The sequence below is a fragment of the Vidua chalybeata genome, chromosome 16 (assembly GCF_026979565.1).
Source record: "Vidua chalybeata isolate OUT-0048 chromosome 16, bVidCha1 merged haplotype, whole genome shotgun sequence".
Taxonomy (NCBI): Eukaryota; Metazoa; Chordata; class Aves; order Passeriformes; family Viduidae; genus Vidua; species Vidua chalybeata.
In genome coordinates this window covers 317,510-336,028 of record NC_071545.1, presented here as the reverse complement: position 1 = coordinate 336,028, position 18,519 = coordinate 317,510, and the positions used below count along the sequence as shown (strand labels likewise).

Genomic DNA, 18,519 nt, shown 5'->3' with positions numbered 1-18,519 from the left:
TTTACTCTTCATACAAACTTTTAACAAAAATAAACTGCACCCATGAAGAAATAGATGCTAATAGTTATGATACCTTTTTATCAGCTTGATGGATTTGAAGGCCTCATCCATGTCTCCAGCAGTTAGATAGTAACTGAAGTTCAGCATGGCATCCTGGGTGGTCTTATCACAGTCTCCCAATCCAATGAAATCTTTCATGGGTCTTCTTGCAGCCATCTGAGAGACTGTTCCTGAGCCAGACTCTGATGCTCCCTTCTCAGCTTCTCCCAGCTAAAAGGAGAAGGTTGTCATATAGGTATCAAACAGGTTGACACTTACTCCTTTGTACATGGAATTAATTACATTATTCCCACCACAGTCCAAGATTTTATATCTGCAGGACCATAATCAATAGCGTCAATAGCTGTGAAGTTTCAGAGCTTTCTAGAAAACGCCACAACATATGGAATGTCATAGAAGAGATTAGCATATTGCACTGAACAATCATAGCATGTTAGTGATCACTGGAGACTGGTACAGAAAAGTAACCTCCTTTTATTACAGTTATTATTATTTTATATAAATATATATATTAATTATACAACTATTATAATAGCAACTGTTAAGTTCCCAGATTTCTGAAGATTTCAGATATGCATCTCTCCAAGTTTAGTCTCTTCTCAAATATTAGACTGCTGTCCTGAAAGTTAACTATACAGATCAAATTCTTTTATCTTTGCCTTCATGTAAATCTTATGAATACTGAAGCTCAGGTTCAAATCCTTCCCCTTACAACTGGCAGTTCTAGAACTTCAGGGGTACTTTACCCACCCCACTGAAAGGCAACTCAAAGCAATTCAATCATTATGCACAAAACCAATAACATCTCAATCCTCAATGTCAAATAATCTGCCTGGTGCATAACAAGGCCACTTTACCAAGCCAGGTACAGAGGAAGATCATCTGAGACATGAAGGATGCCAAAGTCCATGTACACTCTACTCTAATCACATAGTTACATAAGATAACTAAATTTTAAGGTATATAGAAGCCAATAAAAATTGTATTATATTATAATACAATGGAAGTCCTGGGTAAAGTAAAAGAGAGAAATCAAAAGTGCAAATCTGTTTGACTAGAACTTGAGGGATTTCTGGAACTAGGACAGTAAAGACACCATGGTGAATAAAGAGAAACCCTGGAATGAAAGTTGGTCAACAAGGCTTGTTATATCAACTTGATTTGCTGTATTTAAAGCAGACTCTGCTCTTTTACTAAATTAGGTTTCCCAAATTAATACAAGTGATGTAAAAAGTGACTTTGTCATAAAGAGACAGCCACCTACTAAGAAAATGGAAACAACAGAGAGGAGCAGAGGATGAAGGAAGAGCACCAAAGCAATGCAGATACTTACAGGTTTATAGACACATCCCCTCCGAAAACACAACTAATGGCAGCAACAATCCACACAAAGTCAAAGTCAAAAAAAAAAAAAAAAAAAAAAAAAAAAAAAAAAAAAAAAAGAGAAACATAATATCAAAGTAAAATAGCATGAGACATGCTGGAGAAACATTTGAAAGAGATTGGGAAATGCAGCCTATCACCTTTGACCTTTCAATTCAAGGGAAAAAGAAAACTAAAACACAGTACAACACTAAAAGCTCAGTCTGCACAGGAAGACTGACAACAGGCAGTGCTTTGAAGGAAATTAATTGCAAAGTGCTGCTCTGAATCTGAGCATAAGTAGATACATACTCCCTGTATAATGGTGCTCCCAAACCACATGAAGACTAGAAGTCTCCTTAATATTAATTTCCTGTAGATTTTACAAAACTAAATACATTAGTATAGTACATGGGCTGTTACACTCCCCCTACAAGACAGGAACAGAGCAAATCATCATTCTAAGAAGCACCAGGAAACTCAGGTCAGAACTTCACCAGAAATCAATTTGTAGGTGAAAGGCTGCAGCTCGCCCAGTATGCATGGAATTATGTAGGGTATTATTTACCTGAGATGCAATCAATTTTGGATTGAAATCAAGTTTTAAAAGTTAGAGCCTGCATTCTTGGCATTTGCAGCACACAGGCACTTGTTGATGGTGCACAGTGACTATTCTTGCTCACTTAGGTATTCCTGCAAGGAAGCGGGATGCTTCTGCCAAAGCCAGTAGAAAAGTCCTGTCTTACAGCCTACATAAATTTCACACACATCCTTCTTGTACCTGCAATAGCCACAGTGACTAGATAAAGCAGAGTTTTTTCCACATCCCTTTTTCAATTGTATTACCTGGTAATTCCTGTTTCTCCTACACTTGTACATCACATTCAGTTTACAATACCCATAAAAAGCCATCTCATTACAAATTCCACAGTTCTGTCAAGTTCATCTGCATCAGAATTATCTTTATGCCATTTCTATATGTGATGCACCCCTTGCCATTGGAGTTGCTCTACTAACCCTAGACTCAATTTGGTTAAATTTGATTCCTGTACAGTGGAAAGTCTGAATTTCTGGAAAGGGAAGGAATTCTTAGAGATTACCTCACCTTTTTTGCAAAGTAATAATGTGGCACCTCTATGCCGAGAAGAACCTGGTAGGATGAAGGCAATGGAAAGCTGTCCTGCAGCAAAAGGCCATGCTCTTCAGTGCTGAAGAATGATATAATCCAAACATCCATCTGGAAAAGGAAGTGAAGCACTGTTTTATTTTTATGCTGCAATATCCTTCTTTCTTTTTGTTTTTATTTTCCATATTCATTTGGCAGAAGCTTCTCTTGAAAACAGTATGACCTATACATTCAGACACACAGCTGCTGGGAAGGCAGAGTCGCACGCTTCCTCCCTGCAGCAAGCAGCCAGCACCTCACTCTGCATTCCAGACTGGTCCTCCTGCACAGGGACCTCCACCTCTGCCTCCACATCCAGCTTCACACACCATAAAGAGAGAAACCCCTGGCACAGATGGCTGCTTCAGGCATCTCTCTGAGAGATCTGGCTCAGGGCAAAGAAACAGAATAACAGAATGGTTTGGGTTGGAAGGGGCCTAAAAAATGATGTTTTTTAAAAAACATTATATTATTCCCATTGTAAGTTCATCAGCTCACTGACTGCTTTGAGTTCCCAGGAAATATATCATCCATGCAAAAATAGTTCCTCTAACGGTTTAAATATTGACCTGACTCAAGTTAAAATAATATTTATTTCCAGCAGAAGTTAATCAGACTTCTCATTTACTAAGGCATAAGCAGACAGTAAAATGTTCTGTTGAATAAGGGGCAAAAAGTTGCATTCCTTTTATATATTTTTTCAACTTTACTTAGAAGCCAAGCATTTTAAAGTTTTTTACTTGAGTAATATTAGGTTGAATTGTTCTCTTTGCTAGAAGACCCTAGCCAGGTCTTTTGAGACATCCCTATCCCATTTCTCCTTTTTACTTTGATCTTCTCATGGTTCTTCTTAGGTCATTTTAACCAACAAAAGACACAAAGAGCTTTCTATATCTAATTTTATGAGATTAGTTAAAATAAGACACAAATCAAAAAACTTGAGATTAAAAAATAAAAAAACTTGAGATTAAAATGGATGCTTCAAATTAATGCAATGTTTATGCAAGATAGGCAGTTCTATACAGACAAAGTGGTAAGGAGCACTACAAGCACAATAGCAGGGGAAGAAGGGAAGAACTGTTTGTATGATGAAAAAATCTTTGATTAGATCACATTTCTGATCAATAAAAATGATTTTTTTTTCTAATGTAAAAAAGACCGTAACAGATAACTAGGAAAGTCCCATAAAAATGCACAATATCTCTCCAGAAAAGCAGAAGATGGGAGGGACAGGGTAGAAGAGCATATTTCTCTGTTCACCTTAACAGTACTGTCCCTGTTATTCTATCAAGTTAATTCTTGCTGCTAAAAGTGGACTCAAGATAAAAAAATCAGCAATTTTTTAAGTTACAAACTTCTAGATTATCCATCCACCCAATAACGTCACCTGAAAAACTGTATTCCAGATAGAAGCTTGCATTATGGTCATTCCCAAAATTCTATCACAGCTAAAGAAATCCCCTCTTTTTCTTCTTCACTGTATGCAAGCTTGGCCCAAGCCAGAGAGTTGCTATAGAGGGACTGCCTGAAGCACAGACAGCAAACACAGGGTTCATGACTCATTTTGCATGTAGTAATGTGTACTACCCACCCCTACATCCTCAATGAAGCACAAAGGATTTATTACTTGGACAGGGAAAACGTCATGTAAAACAAGATAAAACAAATAAAAAGGACCATACTGTGCCCTCAGTCTGGTTTTTCTTTTGGTCTGGAGGTTGGAGGCCTGTTTCAGGAATTACTTCACATACAAAAAGTCTTGGTTCACTCTGGTCCCAGAAATGGCAAGCAGGAATGTGATTGTGCAACTCTGGATACTCCACTACAAACCTACCAAGAGACAAGAAAAAAATGTAGAAAGGGAGACAAAGTAATTCCAGCCCATTCAGTGCATGAGTGTAAATAAAGCTCTAGCCAAGGAATCATTCTCAGTTACTTATACTCTGTATTAGAACATTAACCAGATACATTTTCCTGACTCCTAACATTTTACACATGGCAATGACACTTCTAGTTTGGTCTGTTACACTGACAGTGGTGACAGGACATAAAGCATTTTGGTAGAAAAAAAGTTGGTACCACCTATAAAAATAGGTACTCAAAATCTGCCTGAGATTGCAGGTCCTAGAGAAACCCTTGAACATCCTTCAAACTATCAAACTACCTCAGTGCCTGCTGCTGTAACACAGGGGCTACCTCAGCTCTGTCTTCAAAACATGGAATCATTAAGATTGGAAGAGCCCTCTAAAATCACCAAGTCCAACTGTGCACCCATCACCACCACCATGTTCACCACCAAACCACGTCCCAGAGTGCCACATTCACACATTTTTTTGAACACTTGCCAAGACAGAAGTGTTCCTACCATTGCCGTGGCCAGCCTGTTCCAATGCCTGACAATTACACCTGAAGAAATTTCCCCTAATACCCAATCTAAACCTTTACTGGCACAACTTGAGGCCATTTCCTCTCATCCTATTGATGACAGGAAGAAGAGTTAGGAAGATAGGAAGTTACCTGGGAGAAGAGACCAACCATGTCAAGAATTCTGAGGCACTGTGGAACAGCGTAAGGACTTCCCCTACAGCCTTGGGAAAGCCAGTCTCTGTCAGCAGTTTAAATAATAACATCTTACTGCCTCCTTTGGGCATTTCAATACTACTTCAGCGCCAGCTATGTCAACTCCAGACATACAGAATCACACTATTTTAGCAATGGCTTAGTATTCATTCTTCTGAAAAAATGTCAAATTATTTAAAAGAGAAACCAAAGACATCATTAAAGTATTTTCTCACTTGCTGTCACCACTGAAGGGTGGAATTTGTGGGGAGGATTGGAGTAGGGCTAAAGGGCAAATTGAAAGAGACATTCAAACAAGTGCAGAAACACCCTAAGTCCTCTCCCTGCCATAAAATTCAAAATCAGAAAACTGCAAATCAAAAAAAAGAATTTGTGTAAAAAAAACTAGGAGTATTTTGATTTTGCCTTAGGAGGTAGAAAGAGAAGCAGAAGAGGTATAGATTATTATCACTTTCTGCTGAGTTGACTCACTCTAATTTGAAGCTCCTTCAAATGGAAGCACAGATAAATGGATTATTCACACAGACACTATCTAACACTCAAACAGTGAAACAGCATTCCTGGCTTGGGTTGGCCTCTGTTGGGTTACACAAGATACTGCACTTGGAAACAACGTCCTCGCTTACTCTTGACAACCCTACTCCATAACTAACCAGGACATAAAACCCCAGATTTGCATTGGCCTTAGTTTTTGATGAGCTGGGTAGTTTCTTCTGGCTTTCAATGGTAAGGAGAGTAATTCTTTTTTTTTTTTTTTTTTTTTTTTTTTCTTGTAATACCCATAGCAGACAGCAGCTAAAAAAGCAATCTACCTGTTCCAATGCTGTTTTTTCTTGCATAAAATACAGTCAGAAAAATTACTGTAAAATCAAATGGGAATTTGCACTCTAATATTACACCACACTTTCACAAGCATTCCCACTTCACTGCATTGTTCTGCTAGGATTTCTAATGCACTTCCTACAGCACAGTTTGCATGAACAGAAAGGCGTCAGCTTTAAATAGACACCTCATGAGTTTTTACCCACACAAACTCAATTTTGATTATACTTTAAAAATACCTTTATTCCTACAAGGACCTTCAGAATGCCATCTTCTCAGTTCCCCATTATGTAAACTCTTCAAGGAAGGGTAGATTTCCAAGATTTTTTTTTAATTTAAAGATCTGGATCCTGATTCCAGTCATGGAATACCTCTGTATAAAACCCCCAACACCAAATCATCCTCTTCTCAGAGATCTCTAGCGTGATATGGCTTCCAAAGTGCTAGTAGCTCTCCCTGAATTTCTCTTCTGTGAATTTGTCCAGTATCTCCATAAGCCCTTTCTTCATCTTCTCTACTGCCTTTGCAAGGAATTCCTTGGCTCAGCTGCATTTTGGCTGAAGAACTACCTCCTGCTTGTTTTGAGCTTGCTTTTGGGGTGTGTTGATTTGGCATAGCCTGGTGTTTGGCTGCAGGGGACAGGGGGCACACACCTCAGGGGTAGCTTCTATGAGAAGCTGCTAGAAGCTTCCACCATGTCTGACAGAGCCAATCTCTGCTGGCTCTGAAGATGGACATGCTGCTGGCCCAATTAGAGAGGTTGGTAATGCCTCTGTGATAATGTATTTAAGAATAACATCAGAACAGCACACACGCAGTTTTCCCCCAGGGGTGGGGAGGCACCAGGGCTGCCACCATGCTGGCACAGCCCATGGCGAGCCTTGCCTGCCTGGCCACCCCTAGCCAGCCGTGCCACAGGCAGAAAGGCAGGGGCAGCGGCAGCTTCCCCCTCCCAGTGCCCCACGGGAAGAGAGGCGTTCAGTAGCACCAGCACCATAGCAGCCATCACTGCCCCTGCAAGGGTGGCCGGGCTGCCTGGCTGGCGGTGAAAGCACGATGAGCAATTCCCTGATGCGCAACCTAGACAGGATCAACTCCTTCATGTTGCAGGATCCTGCAAGAATCTTTGAATTAGTGGAACTTGTTGACAATGGTATCTACAAGCAGCAGTTTTTTTTCTAGTCAAAGAAGAGGAGGAAGTGAGGACACATGAGGGAGAACAACATGGTGACACCAAGGTCAGCGGAAGAGAGGGAGGAGGTGCTCCAAGTATCGGAGCTCAGATTCCTCTGCAAGCCACGGTGAGGACCATGCTAAAACAAACTGTCACCTGGTAATGCATGAAGTCCATGGGGGGATGCAGAAATCCACTCACAGCCCATGAGGAAAGTGCTCCTGCCAGAGCAGGTGGATGCTAGAGAAAGCTGCAGTCTAGTAGAAGACCTGAATAGAGAGAGAGAGCCCTTGCTTCCAAACTAGAGCAGCCTATCCTTCAAGGACTGCACCCCATGCACAAGTGACCCATGCCACAACAGTTTTGGGAACACTGTTTGCCTGTGGAAGGGACTCCATGGCATAGCAGAGGAAAGACTCCTCTCCCTGAGTGAACACAAGATCTTGAGTGACAAACTGACCAAAACTTCCATGCCCTATCTCTCTGCACTGTTGGTGGGAAGGAGGGAAGGGCTAGCAGGAAAAGAGGTGTTTTAAGGGCTTATTTTACTTCTCATGATCCTCCTATGACTCTGTAAATAATAAATTTACTTTATACCTTTAAATTTAAACCTGTTTTGCCCTTAGAGTGTTTTTCTCCCAATCCTTATCTCAACTCAGTAACCCTTTGTTAATTCCCTTTTTTTTTTTCTTCCCTCTGCTCTGCCCAACTTTAAAGACAAGGGTAAGCGAATGACTCTTGTGGGCGCCTAGTGTTTGGCCAATGTCAAACCACGACACTCTCTAGCTTGCATTATTGGAATAGATAGGGATGTAGCTTGATGGACATACAATTCAGTGTTAATTAGTTCTTTAGAAATAAATAATTAAATTCATACAAGCTCCTTCTCAAGACAGAGGAATGTCAGAATCAAGGTGTGCTTGTCTCCACAGGGCAGATTTCCACTTTAAATCCACCATTAATACTTCTTGAAGTAAAAGCTCCTTACTTCCCAATGCCTTGTCCAGCAGAAAGGTTCTCTCTACCATCACCCTGTTCAGCCTTGAAATCAAAGAGCGTAACTTGGTCCATTTCAACATCATAGAAACAGATTTTGGAATCAATGCTCCCATCCACCTACAAGAAAGGAAAACAAAGGGTGCTGGAGCATGCAGTCAAAAAGAAGAATAGGTAAGTTTATTCCATATGCTTCATGCTCTCAGCTTTCTTTGCTGGTAATCACTTGAGGTCATTCTTACTAAGAAACACCAGAATTTTCCTGGTTCTTTTTCTGTTCCAACAAGCCAGCCTTGGATTTCTTTGAAATGCTACAAAGCAGCTTTTGTAACTAAAATATTCCTTTTCTGAATTGTTCCCAACACAGTACAAAGCCTTGAGAGACCTTAATTAATGCTGGGACATGACACTTCATTATATGACTCAATACACTGCCTGGACCAGGTAGGTTTATTTCTGAGAAGTGATTCTTGCATCCTCAGTAATCTTGACCCACACCAGTCTATGAACCAATGGACAAGTCCCAGACAGTAAGTAAAGAGCTGTGCCTCACCCTGCTGACAAAGATGCTGACTTTGCTGCCATTAGCATTGCACTTCACAGACAAAATGGCTCCATGGCCAGGGAGCAGCTTGGATAAACTCTTGCTGTCGCAGTGCACTTTTGCCTCTCTGTGGGAAGGAGTAAACTTCAATTATATGGTGGCAAGCAACTGGCAATTTAGCAAATTATGGGTAAGACTTTTAAAAGCAAACTATTTTGACTATATGACATAACTGCCCCAGACTCCCACTTCCTCTCCAGAGGATTGCTGCCACTGCCTTTCTTTCAGGACTAAGTTAACAGACACTCTTTCCTCAATGAATCAGCAAGAATAAACGTCAGTACTTCTACAGGATTCCCAAAATGTGGCTATACAGCAAGAACATCTGAATGGAATTGTCAATTCAGAGGCCTGCTTTTCCTACAGAAGTAAGCTGAACAGTACCATGAATGTTGAATAGAGCCCATTACAGAAAAGTTCTGTGTATGGAAAGCACACAGTGCAGCAGGAGTAAAGAAACGTCACTAGCGGGGCATATTTTTATATTTTATTATCTCAAAAGGATTTTATTGCTTGTATAGATACAAACCCAGAAATCAGTCAGCAACAAAGAGGACAAATCTCATGAAATGAAGGAATGCAGCAAAAAATTTGAAGTGACAGCAATTTAGAGCTATAACACAATCTCATGAAAAAAACATGTTTGAGTCTCTAAAAATAACATTTCTTCTCAGCCAATTATGATGCCCTGAAATTAAAGTGTCATAATTTGAGAAGGGGTATTTTCAGTACCAAATGCAAAAATTTATCATAGCATGCAGGAGTGGATCTATTTTTTTCTCACTATCAAACATCATAATCCAATATTTATGCTAGTTACAACCTGCTCGAATCTAATCTAACCTTCAAACTGTTCCAGGTGGAATGTGTATGATCCCAACCCAAGCAGTTTCCAGAGGGCAACTAACTAGACTTTAGCACTCCTCTGGTGACAGCATCCAAAGAACAGAATCTGCTTCACTCTTCAGGCTTTTCAGCTTTTCAAAATTACGTTTATCATCAGCAGCTACATTTTCAAAATGAACGTCATGTCCGTATCTTTTTCACGTTCATAAATATGAGAGTACAGCAACCTTTGAACAAAGTCAGGTAAACTCCTTAACCTAAACAGGAGAAAGAATAGAGTCTCCACAGTTCTAGGTTCACTTTCTCCATAGATTCATTGAAACAAGTTTGCTGATTTATGAGGAGATACAAGACCTGGTTTTATTTCAGCCCCTTTGAGATTCAAGTCTTGTTCAAGACACCAAAAGAAATGGGACACTCTTAGCTTGATCTTCCATAAATTCTCCACATACTTTTAAATGCACTCAAATATCCCTCATGGTATCCTCTTTTTAAAATAATCATCATCATCAATCCCTGACTTGCCTAAGAATTCCATGGTTCCTCCCTTGTTTTGGAAATATGCCATCAGTTCACATAGCTGCATGTATTGTCTCAAGATTCAAAGGGACTGTTGTTTTTCATCAAATCAAAAACAGCTGAAGATTCCCCACAAAATACACGCTTAACTATAAACAGATTATTTTAAAAGCCTTATTAATACCTGCGTGAGAGATCAAAGATTTTCAAGTGAGCCAGATCAGTTCCCACAGCCAGGAAATTCCCACAGACATCCAGAAGGCAAGGATTCCCCTCTGCTTCAGAGAACACAAGCAGCTGTTTAACTGTACCCTGGGAAGAAATGTATAACACCAGGTTTGTGTGGCCACAGCCTTACTAGAAGGGACTTATTTTGACTTCTATGTCACCAAGTTGAGTCACAAATTGCTGAACTTCTGTGTTAGATGACTCACTCCAAGCAAATTGGAGACACACACACAAATGCAATCTGGGTTTCAGGTATGTATGTAACCTCAGAAAAAGTCTAAAGTTAAAGGCATCCTTCTACAATAATTTCCTCTTTAGGAACACAACCTTTACCAAGTGAAAGACAAACAGAAATATCAAGTACCTGAAGGTCCTTAAATATATAGCTGTAAAAACAAATACACTATATTTATGTGATGAATCACACCCATTCTAAAATCTAATATTTGCTTCCTAAATAAAATTATGTATCATGTAACTCTGATAATTAGATTTCTCTTTTTGGTTCTCACAGACTAGCAGAGGCTACAAAGGTTCACACAAAATGTGCAAGTAATATTTGTCATTATCTTATAAGAATATTCAGTATGATTGTCTTCCTGAAAGTAGTATATGTATTTCAACATGCATGCAATTTAGATCTTAAAGTCTGTAAATACTTATTAGTTACACTGCAGTAGTGTTCAGAGTGGCAGACTTTTTAAAGAACACAAAATGTCAAAGATCTTTCTGCTGAAATACTCAAAATATATTTTGAGTATTGTATTATGACAAGGAAGAGTTAATAGATTTGGAAAGATCACATACATTACTTTTAAGCTCTAACACCAATCTCTGAAAACAAGGCCTTTTTATCCCTTCATGGTTTTCTCAGTCCTTACCTGCCAGGTGCGGACCTGGATCCTATACGGCTCCACTGTGTACAGATTTTCTCCATGAACAGATAGAACTGGAGAGTCACAAAAGAAAGAGCCTGGAACAACCACAACAAAACTGTCATTACAATAAATACGTTCAGTAAAAAGAAAAAGAAAAGTAACTTATAGCACACAATTTCCACTATCTTGCACCAAATCTCTTTTTCGATCTGTCAGTCACTATTGAATCCCAACTCCTTGGTGTTTTTAGCCTTCTTCCATGCTGCCACTACATTTAAAAGCTGGGGCTCCCATTATAAACAGGTGTTGGTACACTCTGTCCATGGAAACAAGTGAGAGAGGAAGGGCAAAGAGTTGATATAGGGAGTGAAAGAAAGAAAGAAAAGAAGTGCAGTGTGAGGTTCTGGTAATAGAATTCGCTTTTCCCTTCAGTGAACTGCTACTGAAGAGGGATAACGGAATTTCTGTCAGAACAGTGGCTCTGCAATAACTACAGAAGTGGTGTAGACTTAGGACCTTGGTGGTAATAAAGCAATGATTCAGCATGGAAAAGTTATAAAATATATCAGTAAATATAGACAAGCAGAAAACAATGATTCTTTAAAGACAAATCCCAAGATTTAGGATGGAATTGATGGAATTCTACATCACTTATTTCTCAAGGTAGAAATATTTAGGGAGAAATAATAATTTAAAAAGCTAATTTACTCTATTTGGCACTATACAGAGCAATTTATGGACAACTTCTCTTGAGAGTTGGGACAAAAAGCCTCCTTTTCGTAAATTCGTATGTGAGTGCTACGTAACCTTGATTACACTTTCTCTCAAGCAAAGTGGAAAAGCGTTCAATAGTCATTACCATGTCTTATATGTAAAGGCAACAGGAGCCACAGCTACAAAAGTAGGAAAAAATTGCTCTTCTTGATCAAGTCAATTAAAAAATATAAAAAAAAGTAGTTCTAGACTCAAACAATGTTTTGTGCAAGGCCCTCTAAAATGTAATTTAGCTACATCAGATAAAATCTTTCTCTAGCCCTGAGGGTTTTCTCCAGTCTAGAAGAAGGCGACCCTGCCCATGGCAGGGGGGTTGGAACAAGATGCGCTTTAAAGTCCCTTCCAACCCAAACCATTCTTTGATTCTATGCTTACAGTGCATCAGCTACCATGAATGAACATATAACTTTGGAAGAAAAGAAGCATTAAGACTCTGACCTATGTTTTAAGTCCTACCTGCACTTCTAAAGGTATCTCCTGAGAACTCAAAGACAGCCACTTGTTTCCCATTCCAGAATACTATAGCATCCTAAAACAAACAAAACACCAAATAAATATATACTTCTGGTTCCTTTTGGAAGCATGTAGGAATTCATGCAATAACATTGCAAGAACTCCCCTACAGTAGCCACCAATTACTAGTTCCCCTGGACACTGGGTTTGAAGGCTTTTAGCAGTCCAGAGGTTCTCCAGGTTCTGGTGAGCACCCTAGAGCATTTCTGAGTCCCTGTTCTATCTTAGAAAAAAACAACTCCACCGCAGCATCATTGCTACTGTTACAACAATATCTTCATAACAAACTACATTGAATATTAATAAAAGACTTATCTTAAAGACTTAGGAAGTTTGGTCTCAATAAACCTAACCCTAACCAGGCAACTGATTAGGCAAATAAACAACAACAACAAAAAGACTATTAACCTGAGTAGCAAAGACTCCACTAGCATTCATATCAAGACGAAGGCTATGAGTGGTTCCTGTGCTGAAGATCATCACATTGAAGAGGTTGGGAGACACCTGTACCACAGCCACCTGCTGATGAAAATGTGCCAACATGGTCTGCTCACTGAGGATCACCACAGAGCTGATGTTGTTCACTGCCAGCAGGTTTTTTCGGGACCCCCACTGTACATAATGGGAAAAGAAAAACCACACAATTTCATCTCTAGTCTTGAACTGCCACAGCAGCGCCCCAAGAGAAGTAACATGGGAAAAGACAGAATAAATATTTTTATACATACGCAAAGTCCTACTACCTAAATACAAACTATAGGGAATGACTGGGAAATACGACAGATTCAAACTATTATGCTTTAAACCTGTATCCTGGTTTAAAAGACATGTGTCTGTCAAGGAAGGCAGGAACCTTCCTCAAATGGAAAGATGGCCCCTCCCTCCAAATTATTATAACTTCAAAAATACAGGGCTTCCAGGAAAAAATATGGGAAAAGGAACAACAGTTCTTTAGTAGAAAATATATTTCGATAAAACAAACCAAGCAAAACCAACAAAAACCTGTAAGTTTTCATACCAGTCAAGCAATTTCCCCTTGGTTGTAGTTATGACCACAACCAGCGGGGGGGGTGCCAATGGATGAGGCAGAGGGCCTGCAGTGGCTCCCCCATGGCTCCAGGGGATGCTCCAATGTGAGCCCTGAGAGTCCCCAGGGTTAATGGTGGCCTCAGGAAGACAACAAATGGGAAGCAATTCCTTTGAGAAAACCTAACCCCCAACATTATCCACCTCAAATTTTTTTTCCCATACCAACATGTTACATTGAATTTACACTTTTTAGCTATAGACATACATGCATTATCCTAATTATATACATATATACATGCAGATATGGATACAGGCACAATGTCATAGACAGTTCACCCCAAAACAAGGTCCCATTGAGGTATATGTTATGTTTCTTCATCTTTCTGCATCATCTACTAAGTGCAATCATGTCCCTCAGCAAAGACAACCTGACAAATGGCTTTGTCTTCGCTCCAGGCAGAATTTATCCAAATAGTCTTTCCTAACATACCTCTCATATGTACCACTGGAATCTTATTGCCATCTGTGGTAAACAGGGGTTCAGACTGGGCAGGGCCAGCTCACTTAGTGGAACCGATGTGTTAACTAACCCTGTAGCCTTTGCTCAATGCAGATCCCACTGATTGAAGGTCCTACATCTCATTGTCTTCAATCTTGTTTTTAGTAGTCCATTGCACTGCTCAACTTCCCCAGCAGCTGGTGCATGGTAAGGAATGTGGTATGCCCACTAAATACCATGTTCTCTAGCCCAGGTGTTTAATAAGGCTGTTCTTGAAATGAGTCCCATTGTTGGACTCAGTTCTCTCAGTGATACCATCCTTCCACAGGACTGCTTCTCAAGGCCCAGGATGGTGTTCTAGGCAGTAGTGTGAGGCACAGGGGAGGTCTCCAACCATCCAGTGGTGGCTTCTACCATTGTGACCATGTAGCTCTTGCCTTGGAAGGTTTGAGGCAGTGTGATGTAATCATTCTGCCTCCCCATACTTATACTGGACCACCACCTACCATACCATAGGGGCTTCACCTGCTTGGCCTGTTTGATTGCAGTGCATGTTCCACTATCATAGATTACCTGGGAGATACTGTCCACAGTTAGATCCATCTCTCAGCTTCATGTCTCCTTACAGGTGGCACCTCGGCCCTGACAGCCTGAGGCATCATGCGCTCATCGAGCTAGGAACAGCTCTCCCTTTTGTTGCGAGTCCAAATCTATCTGTGACACATCAATTTTTGCAGCCTGATTCACCTGTTCATTTTCGGTTCTCCTCATTAGCCCAACACTTGGGGACATGGGCATCCACATGACAGACTTTCACAGGTAGCTTCTCCACTCAAGTGGCAATGTCTTGCCATTCTTCAGCAGTCTAGATTGGCTTTCCGCTGCCAGTTGGCCTTTTCCCACCTTTCCAGCCACCCCCATGGAGCATTTGCCACCACCCAAAAGTCAGTATATAAGTAAATCTTTGGCCACTTCTCTTGTTCAGCAATGTCCAGGGCCAACTGGATGGCTTTGAGTTGCACAAACTGGCTTGACCTACCTTCTCCTATGGTTCCTTCTATAACTTGTCACATGGGGCTCCATTTGGCTGCTTTCCATTTTCAGTTCATTCCTACAATGTGACAGGAATCATTAGTGAAAAGAGAGTAGTATGTTTCTTAGTTGGCAGCTGATCGTACGGTGGAGTTTCCAAAGCTTACATCACCTGATCCTGCTCTTCATCTGTCAGAATAAAGTCCTCACCTTCAGGCCAATTTATAATTATTTCCAAGATCCTGGGGTGATCTGGGTTTCCAATACAGGCACGCTGTGTAATCAAGGCAATACACTTACTCCATGTAGCATTAGTGGCATGATGGGTAGAGGGAACCTTTCCTTTTAACATCCACCTCAGTACTGTCAGTCAGGGTACCAGGAGAAGTTGTGCCTCTGTACCAATCACCTCTGAGGCAGCCTGAACTCCTTCACAGGATCTCCTCTCTTGGGATGTAGCTGGCTTTGGACCCTCTGTAACTTTGGCTCCAGAAACCCAGTGGCTGGCCCAGGGTCTCACCAGACACCTTCTGCCAAAGGCTCCAGAACAAGCCATTGTCCCCGGCTGCAGAGTAAAGCACATTCTTCACCTCTGGTTCTGTCCTGACTGGGCCAAGGGCTACTGCATGAGCAGTTCCCTGCTTGATCTGGGCAAAGGCTTGTTGCTGTTCAGGGCCCCAGTGGAAATTGTTCTTCTTGCAGGTTACCAGGTAAAGAGGTCTCACAAACTGACTGCACCCTGGGATGTGAATTCTGCAGAAACCTGTGCCACCTAGGAAAGCTTGCGTTTCCTTCTTGCTGGTCAGCGGAGACATCGCTGCGATCTTGTTGATGACCTTGGTGGGTATCTGGCAACATCCATCATGCCACTTCACTCCTAGGAACTGGATCTTTCAAGCAGGTCCCCTGACCATAGTCTTTTGGATGACAAAACCAGCTCTCAGGAGAATCTGGATGATATTTTCTCCTTTCTCAAAGAATTCTGCTGCCGTGTTCTCCCACATGATGATGTCATCAATGTATTGCAGATGTTCAGGAGTCTCATCCTTCTCCAGTGCAGCCTGAATCAGTCCATGGCAGATGGTGAGGCTGTGCTTCTACCCCTGGGGCAGTCGGTACCAGGAGTATTGCACACCCCTCCAGGTGAAAGCAAACTGAGGCCTGCCCTCTGCTGCCAGAGGAATGAAGAAAAATGCATTAGCAATATCAATAGTGCCATACCACATCGCTGCCTTGGACTCCAGCTCGTACTGGAGCTCCAGCATATCCAGCACAGCAACACTCAGTGATGGTGTAACTTCATTCAAGCCACGATAGTCCACTGTCAATCTCCATTCCCCATCAGAGTTGCACACAGGCCAAATGGAGCCAAAGGGCAAGCAGGCCTTGCTGAACACTCCTTGGCTCTCCAGCTCATGGATCATCTTCTGAATGGGGATCATAGCATCTTGATTTGTTTGGTAGTGCTGGTGATGCACTGTTGAGGTGGCAATCGGTACTTGCTGTTCTTCTACCTTCAAAAGTCCTAACCACAGAAGGATTTTCTGAGTCCAGGCAAGGTGTTTAGTTGCTTAGTTCTTTCTGTCTCCACAGCAGCAATTCCAAAAGCCCATCAATGTCCTCTTGGGTCTTTGAAGTATCTGTTCTTAAGGTAGTCAATGCCTAGAATACATGGGGCATCTGGGCAGTTACAATGGGGTGCTTCTGCCAGTCCTTCCCAGTCACACTCACTTCAGCTTCCAACACCCTCAGCTCTTGAGAACCCCCTGTAACCTCAGAAATGGAGACTGTTTCTGACCCCACACATCCCAGTGGCATTAACATACATTGAGCACCAGTGTCAACTAAAGCCTTGTACTCTTGTGGGTTTGACATGCCAGGCCATCGGATCTACACAGTCCAGTAGACATGGTTGTCCCCTGGTGCCCCTACCCGGCTAGAGGCAGGACCCCTCTAATACTAGTTCTTGTGAACACATATGGAAGGTACCTTTCAGTGGCTCAGATACTTGCCCATGGGAAACTGGCACTGAACTAATCTCACTGACTTCCCTTTCTCCTTTAGTTCTTGTATTCAGGGTGCCAGGACACAGGTAGGTTTCCTGTCCCACCAGCTCATGTCTTCTCCATGGTTGAGTAGGAAATATCATAAGTCAGCTTGTGAGGCATACCGGCTCTCTCTGTCTGGAGGGCATCTGGCACTGACTTCAAGGGCTCTGGTCGGCACTGGTGCCACAGGTAAACATCTCTCCCTGAGTTTTTTATCATCCTTGAGACTCTCAACCAATGTCTCTACAGCAGAGATGTCTGCATCGGGCCTTGGACCCTATTCTTGTAATTCTTAAGTTTGCTTGCTACAGAGCCCATTGTTTCTTGGTTGCCCCTGAGATGCATGTTTGCCATTAAACTGGAGTATTCAGATGGCCCCTGATGTGCCAGACTCCACCACATTTGCACTATTTGCACTGTGCACCTGACCTCGTTAGGGTCATTCTCGTGTTGCACACATTATTTCCTATGTTTGTTACTGAAGCTTGTTAATAAAATACTTGGATTCTCCATTTTCACAGCACTTCTGTTTTAACTTTTTAAGTAGGACGGTGCTACAGGCCCTCACTTTATACCAACACAAAGCAAGCAAATGCCATTGCTTTTAAAATACTCCACTCTTATGAGAAAACAGATTAATAACAAATATAAAATTACTTTCTCTTGAAAGTCACCAGATACATTTGACTTTCTTTCCTTATAAAAAATAATGGGGATTGTTCTCACATATGAAGCACAGCAACAGAATGATGTAAAATATAACAGAAACACTCAAAAATTGAAAAAAAAAAACCTAATAATATGGTATAAAACCCAACAACCAAAGATGTTGGAGAACCTAAAGCACAAGCTTTGACTTTTAGCAGAATGCTGGTGGCAAAAAAAAAGCTGTTCATTAATATAAAACTTTTTAAATTTAAATTTATGATTGCTACACTCAGCATTTCTCTTCTGTGCATATCAAAATGCTATTAGGCATAGAATGACAGTGTTTAACTTCATTGTGACAAATTAAAATGTTCCAAATAAATAAAAACGCTGCATCCCAATGTTTAACAGACAATATGTTAAAATATATAGCATTCCTTTCTAGATGGCACATCTCAAAGAATATTTGGTTGTAAATATATATTTTTATTTTTACAACTACCAGTGAGATGAAACTTTACATTGAGAAAGTGACAAATAGAAAAAAAATTAATAAAATCATTCATTTAGTCGTATTTTCTTGCCTTTTTAATATATTTAAGTAAAATTGACATTCCTGATAATCCTTTTTTTTTCCAGAAAATCATTTCAGGGAGCTGAATCCAAAGGTTTTGCCAGTGAGACATATGATGGAAAGACTTGCTACAAACAGGGAGTATTTCTGCCCGTTTCCATTTTAAAA

General features: G+C 40.9%; 1 protein-coding gene across 6 annotated transcripts in view; it reads right to left on the bottom strand.

Annotated features, from left to right (window-relative positions):
* The window catches only part of IFT140 (intraflagellar transport 140), an 83,392-nt gene that overhangs the window by 43,668 nt on the left and 21,205 nt on the right, over positions 1 to 18,519 (bottom strand). For all 6 annotated transcript variants that reach the window (XM_053958111.1, XM_053958110.1, XM_053958112.1 and 3 more), the window contains 9 exons: positions 12,930 to 13,133; positions 12,465 to 12,537; positions 11,238 to 11,329; positions 10,313 to 10,440; positions 8,713 to 8,830; positions 8,152 to 8,279; positions 4,270 to 4,417; positions 2,528 to 2,659; positions 74 to 270 (listed from right to left, as the gene is read on the bottom strand). In XM_053958111.1, the coding sequence (XP_053814086.1) occupies positions 74 to 270; positions 2,528 to 2,659; positions 4,270 to 4,417; positions 8,152 to 8,279; positions 8,713 to 8,830; positions 10,313 to 10,440; positions 11,238 to 11,329; positions 12,465 to 12,537; positions 12,930 to 13,133 (1,220 nt within the window). The remainder of the gene's footprint in view (positions 1 to 73; positions 271 to 2,527; positions 2,660 to 4,269; positions 4,418 to 8,151; positions 8,280 to 8,712; positions 8,831 to 10,312; positions 10,441 to 11,237; positions 11,330 to 12,464; positions 12,538 to 12,929; positions 13,134 to 18,519) is intronic.